Source organism: Triticum urartu, chromosome 2 (genome assembly GCF_003073215.2).
Source record: "Triticum urartu cultivar G1812 chromosome 2, Tu2.1, whole genome shotgun sequence".
Classification (NCBI taxonomy): Eukaryota; Viridiplantae; Streptophyta; class Magnoliopsida; order Poales; family Poaceae; genus Triticum; species Triticum urartu.
Genome location: NC_053023.1, coordinates 676,224,611 through 676,231,063, shown reverse-complemented (window position 1 = coordinate 676,231,063; position 6,453 = coordinate 676,224,611). Strand labels below are relative to the sequence as shown.

General features: G+C 52.0%; 1 protein-coding gene across 1 annotated transcript; it reads left to right on the top strand.

Annotated features, from left to right (window-relative positions):
• The first annotated feature begins 5,583 nt into the window (after positions 1-5,583).
• LOC125534033 (late embryogenesis abundant protein 18-like) lies at positions 5,584-6,209 on the top strand. The gene has a single exon (XM_048697341.1). The coding sequence runs from the start codon at positions 5,687-5,689 to the stop codon at positions 6,026-6,028; it is 342 nt and encodes a 113-aa protein (XP_048553298.1). The 5' UTR covers positions 5,584-5,686; the 3' UTR covers positions 6,029-6,209.
• Positions 6,210-6,453: the final 244 nt, after the last annotated feature.

Genomic DNA, 6,453 nt, shown 5'->3' with positions numbered 1-6,453 from the left:
TCTTTATCACTTTCAGTTTGGCAACTGAACTGCTTGAGGACAAGCAAAGGTTTAAGCTTGGGGGAGTTGATACGCCTCCAACATATCTACTTTTCTAAACACTTTTGCCCTTGTTTTGGACTCTAACTTGCATGATTTGAATGGAACTAACCCGGACTGACGCTATTTTCAGTAGAATTACCATGGTGTTATTTAGGTGCAAGAACAAACGTTCTCGGAATGACCTGAAACTTCACGGAGCAACTTTTTAGAAAATATGAAAAATACTTGCAAAAGATGAAGGCCAGGGGGGCCCACCACCTCTCCACGAGGGTGGGGGCGTGCCTGCCCCCCAAGGGCGCGCCCCCCTACCTCGTGGGCCCCCTGTTGCCTCTCCGACTCCAACCCCATATATTGAGTTTCGGGGAGAAAAAAATCAAGGAGAAGAAATAACCGCGTTTTACGATACGGAGCCGCCGCCAAGCCCTAAAACCTCTCGGGAGGGCTGATCTGGAGTCCGTTCGGGGCTCCGGAGAGGGGAATCCGTCGCCATTGTCATCATCAACCATCCTCCATCACCAATTTCATGATGCTCACCGCCGTGCGTGAGTAATTCCATCGTAGGCTTGCTGGACGGTGATGGGTTGGATGGGATCTATCATGTAATCGAGTTAGTTTTGTTAGGGTTTGATCCCTAGTATCCACTATGTTCTGAGATTGATGTTGCTATGACTTTGCTATGCTTAATGCTTGTCACTAGGGCCCGAGTGCCATGATTTCAGATCTGAACCTATTATGTTTTCATCAATATATGAGTGTTCTTGATCCTATCTTGCAAGTCTATAGTCACCTATTATGTGTTATGATCCGTTAACCCCGAAGTGACAATAATCGGGATACTTACCAGTGATGACCGTAGTTTGAGGAGTTCATGTATTCACTATGTGTTAATGCTTTGTTTCGGTTCTCTATTAAAAGGAGGCCTTAATATCCCTTAGTTTCCGTAAGGACCCCGCTGCCACGGGAGGGTAGGACAAAAGATGTCATGCAAGTTCTTTTCCATAAGCACGTATGACTATGTTTGGAATACATGCCTACATTATATCAATGAACTGGAGCTAGTTCTGTGTCACCCTAGGTTATGACTGTTACATGATGAACCGCATCCGGCATAATTCTCCATCACTGATCCATTGACTACGAGCTTTCCACATATTGTTCTTCGCTTATTTACTTTCCCGTTGCTATTGCTATCATCACTACAAAATACCAAAAACATTGCTTTTACTGTCGTTACCTTTTGCTACCGTTATCACTACTATCATATTACTTTGCCACTAAACACTTTGCTACAGATACTAAGTTTCCAGGTGTGGTTGAATTGACAACTCAGCTGCTAATACTTGAGAGTATTCTTTGACTCCCCGTGTGTTGAATCAACAAATTTGGGTTGAATACTTTACCCTCGAAAACTGTTGCGATCCCCTATACTTTCGGGTTGTCAGGGACCCAATTTCCCCATACTTGTTCTTGTTAGCAGCAGAGGGCCTTTCGTGCCTCCTTAAATCCAGAAGTGAGTCATCCAATCTAAGTGGTTTGCAGGTAGCTTCCTCAGCTCCACCAGTGAATCATCTTTTATTTGCTGATGGCAGTCTGCTGTTCTTCAAGGCTAATGGTGTGGGTGCTAATGAGGTAAACCAGGTTCTGAATATTAATTGTCAGGCTACTGGTCAACACATAAATTTTTCAAAATCATCAATCTTCTTCAGCAAAGGAGTGCCTGAGAATGTGAGAGTGCAGATTAAAGAGTTGCTTACCATCCCAAACGAGAAACTAAATGAGAAATATTTGGGAATGTCGTCTGACATTGGTAACTCAAAGAATGGGGCCTTCAAATATTTAAATGATCGGATGTGGAGTAAGGTATAGGGGTGGATTTCAAACACAATGTCAACAGCGGGTAAAGAAGTCCTTGTTAAAGCTGTAGCTCAGGCAGTGCCCGTTTTTCTATGTCTTGCTTCAAGCTCCCCATAGGATTGTGTGAACACCTCAACATGTTGATAAGGAAATTCTGGTGGGGGAGCAAAGAGGGCAAACGCAAACCTCATTGGGTCTTTTGGCAAACTATTACTCAACCGAAAGGAATGGGGGGCCTAGGTTTCAAAGATTTTGAGTTGTTCAATCTTGCTATGCTTGCTAGACAGGCTTGGAGGTTGCTACATAACCCAGAGGCTTTGAGTGCAAGGCTATTAAAAAGCATATACTTCCCAAACTCTGATATTTTACAGGCTAGCCTCGGGAGCCACCCTAGCCAGATATGGAGGGCTATTGTTGAAGGAAGAGATATCTTAAAGCAGGGCTTGATAAGGCGTGTGGGTAATGGTAACACGACACACATCTGGAATGATAACTGGCTTCCCAGGGACGAGATGCTTCGTCCATACGGCAACCGAGTACAGAACCCGCCATCTTTGATCTCGGAACTAATTGACCACACGTCCGCAACTTGGAACAGAGCGATGGTGGAGGCGACTTTCATGCCAATGGAAGCTTGAGTTATTTTGGGGATTCCTCTCTGCACCCGCAATATTCCTGACTTTTGGTGCTGGCATTTTGAGAAGCATGGATCGTTCACTGTGAAATCATCTTATAAAATGCTAGTAGCGACAAAACAATGGAGAGAAGCATGGTTGGAGGGAACCTCGGGCTTTTCCAGCTCCAATACAGCGGAGAAAGCTTGGAAAACGCTGTGGAGGACGAGTGTCCCAGCAAATGTGAGGATGTTCATGTGGCGCCTATCCAAACACTCTTACCAACGAATGACGTACGCATGCATCGCCAAATGACAGATTCAGCCGGGCTTTGTGGCGCGCCTGACTCATGGCGACATTCGCTCATCGAATGTGCCGCTTCAAGATGCATCTGGGCTCTCAACGACAGTGAACTGGCGCAGCAAATGATGGAAGTTGCTGAACCCTCAGCCAAACAATGCCTTTTTTACTCTAATAGAATCCCTATCACATCAGAAATTCACGTTGCTCGCGATAACTATATAGGCTATTTGGTCGACACGACGAAAGGCAATACATGAAGGTATATTCTAGAGCCCACACTCCACACATGCGTTTATAAACAGGTTCATATCAGACTTGGAAATCATTGGCAGCAGCAATACGCGTGCTGTCTCGGGACCTTTATCGCATGTGGTGCCTAATTCTAGACCCAAGGCTCCTCCAGTGGGCTATACAAAAATTCATGTTGACGCAGGGGTTAGATTCGAGCGTGAATGTTCCGCAGCTGCTATTTGTAGGGATGACCAATGATTTTATCTTGGAAGCTCTGCACTTGTTATCTTTGATGTCTGCGACCCTACTGTTTTGGAGGCGATTGCATGTCGAGAGGCATTAGCATTGGCAGAGGACCTCAATTTACAACAGTTCATCATTGCCTCGGATTGCAAGCAAGTTGTCTTAGACATTTCTAAGGGGGCCAGAGGCCGGTATGGCGCTATCATTAGCGAAATAAATCTCAAAGCTACTAAGTTTAATTGTAAGTTTGGGTTTGAGAGTCGTGCCGCAAACTATGAGGCACATAGACTAGCGAAATTTGCTCTTTCTCAGGGTCCAGGACGCCATGTGTGGTTTGGGAATCTCCATGACCCTCCTTGTATCCCACTTCAAAACCCAAACTAAACAGAATATTGACAGACCCTCGCGTCCCTCTCCTTTTCCCGACCCTCGCGTCGCCCGAGCCGGGCGACTCGGGGGGAACCCTGCTCGCCGGCGGCCCGTCCCCACCTCCCTCCAACCCCTCATCGCCGTCGCCGAAGGGACGGCCGGTGAAGCCGCGTCGGGCCCTGGGGTGGCGGCGGCGGGGTTGTTTCTCTTCCCCTCGCCTCCTGCCCTCCCCTCCTCCACTCCGCCCCCTCCCATAGATCCGGACCCTGGCGGCGCCGGCGGCCTCTACCGGCGGCAGGGGAGGCCTCCCTCGGTGCGCTGACTGCTTGGGTCACCTCCCCCGGCTGCGGTTCCTCTGCTGCGGTCCACCCCAGATGGGATCTGGGGCCACCCCGACCGGTCACGGTGCTCCCCGTCCATCCTTCGTGATGGCCGGGCGCGCTCAACTCGCTGCGGCTCCCCACCCCCGCTCCCCCGACCCTCCCCATCCCCTGGTTAGGCTTCGGTTCGACTTCTTCGGGAGGCGGCCATGGAGGTGCTTGGTTGTGCCCGGCGGCGTCTGCTCCCTGTAGCGCGTCGGGAAGTTCCCGTGTGTCCTCTTCACCACCCACCCACCCCCGGCAGGGGCGGCTTCGGCCCGACGACCATGGACTTGCGCCCCTCCTGTGTTCGTGGTTGGTCGGCGCGGCTTTGGATCCAACAAGCCTTGGAAGTTGCGCTCTTTCCGACCTATTCGGTTTGTTGACTCCCTGGCATCTCCGCACCACCATCACCCTGCTGGCGCCCTTGGTTGGCCGTCCATCCCGGCGCATCGTCGATTCCTTCATGCTTTGAGAGCTGCGTCCTCTTCTAGCTCTTTGAGCAAGACGGTGTCCCTGCTGCTCCGGTTCCGGTGGCCTGGATCTGCGCTCCCTTCCGGATGATGGCTCACCCGGGTCTCTGGCCACCGTCGCATCCCCTTCGCCTTCATTCCGCTCAGCCACACAACTTTGCCCTCCTCTGAGGCCCGCGCGTCCGGCGGCGCCCGGTGCCTCCTTCGGCATCGGGCATGGCTCCCCTTCCTGCAGTCGTAGCTCCGGCCTATGCTAAACTTCCACTTCTCCGGTTCGTGCTCCGATGGTTTGGAATTGCTCGGATTTTGGCCAGGGAGAAATCCCTGCATCCTATGCTGGCAGCGGCGACACCTGCGGGTCTCGTTCCCTTCTTGGAGGCGCTGTCATGGTCGTTAACTGTGCCCCTCTTCGAGCATCAGGGGAAACCCTAGGTCCGGGTTCCCGGATCGGACGACGACGACGTCTTGATGTCGTTCTCCTTCGTGAAGGCGTTGTCTTGTTTGCTCGTGGTGTCCTCGATGTTGGATTTAGAAATGTTGGTCGTCAAGTTGTCGGTGGGACTGCTTCTCTGGTAGACGAGTTTAGTTGTGTTATCTTTATTTGGGTCGAGCATCTCATGTCTCATGTCTCTTTATTTCTGGCACCATGTTCACGCCTATTGCGTTCATGTCATGCGATTGTATCATCTCTTGTATTCATTCTAACTTCTATCAATGAAATGATATGAAAAAAATAAATTGTTTTTCACCCTAAAAAAAGCAAACACGCACTGGAACAGGACCTGCACAGCTACACTCACTTGATGTTGATCCAGATGCCGTTCATCACGTGCACCGGAGTGATCCGCAGCACGAGCACGCCGCCGTCATCCACCCCAGGGGCACGCGGCTCCTTCGAAGAGCGCCACACAGCACACGCGCCCGCCTGCCCCAACCTTGGGCGCCACCTCACGCTGCTACGTGTAAACTCCGGCTTGCTCTGGAACCACCGCATGCGCGCCACCTAGCACCCCACGTCTCGCTCCCGACGGAACCCAAAACGCCAGCGCCGCCATCCCAACCCAACCCATCCTCCGCCTACAAATACACCACACGACCGCCACGACATCCAACATTCCCAGACACCCAAGCACCCACACAAAGAACACATACACACAGCAAGCGGAAGAAGCTTTTTTCCCGAGGAAGAGCGGCGAGGATGCAGACGGCCAAGGTGAAGGTGAAGGACGCGGTGAGCTCGGCCAAGGAGAAGGCGAAGGAGGGCACGGCCAAGGCGCAGGGCAAGACGGGCAAGGCCACGGCGACCACGCACGGCGAGAAGGAGATGGCCAAGGAGGAGACGCGCGCCAACGAGGCCCAGGCCAAGGCCGAGATGCACCAGGAGAAGGCCGAGCACCGCGCCGAGGCCGCCGCGGGGCGCCACGGTGCCACGCACGTGCCCCTCACCGGGCCGCATGGCCACCACCGCCCTGCGGGCGCCGCCGCCGACCCTGCGTACACGGGCACCGGCGCGTACCCGACCACGGACAAGTACGTCTAGACGCCAGATGATCGGGGGATCAGGAGCTGGCAGCTAGTGTTTTTTGTGTGTGGCTAGTGATCCTGCCCGTGTGTCGTAGTTGGCGCGCGCGTGTATGCTGTGCGCACATGCGTGTGCCCGAATAAAATGTATCGGTCAGTTGTAAAATGCACCTTTGATGTACTAGTAATTTGTGAGTCCAGTGCTCTTGCCTGTTTTCATCACAAAATTTGATTCGTAATTTGTGACATGAGTACTTGCTTATTCGCTTGGCGTGCGTGAGAATCAGATGCTCAGAAATGGACGTGAACAAACTTGATGTGGAGCTGGATAGCAAAGCAGTGGTGCGTATGAATGCCGGCGCTCTAGCCAAAGAGTCGCTCAGCTCATTCAGTCTCCACTCTCAGCACAACGGCCACCGGAGCCGAGCGAAAAAGAGGCGATCT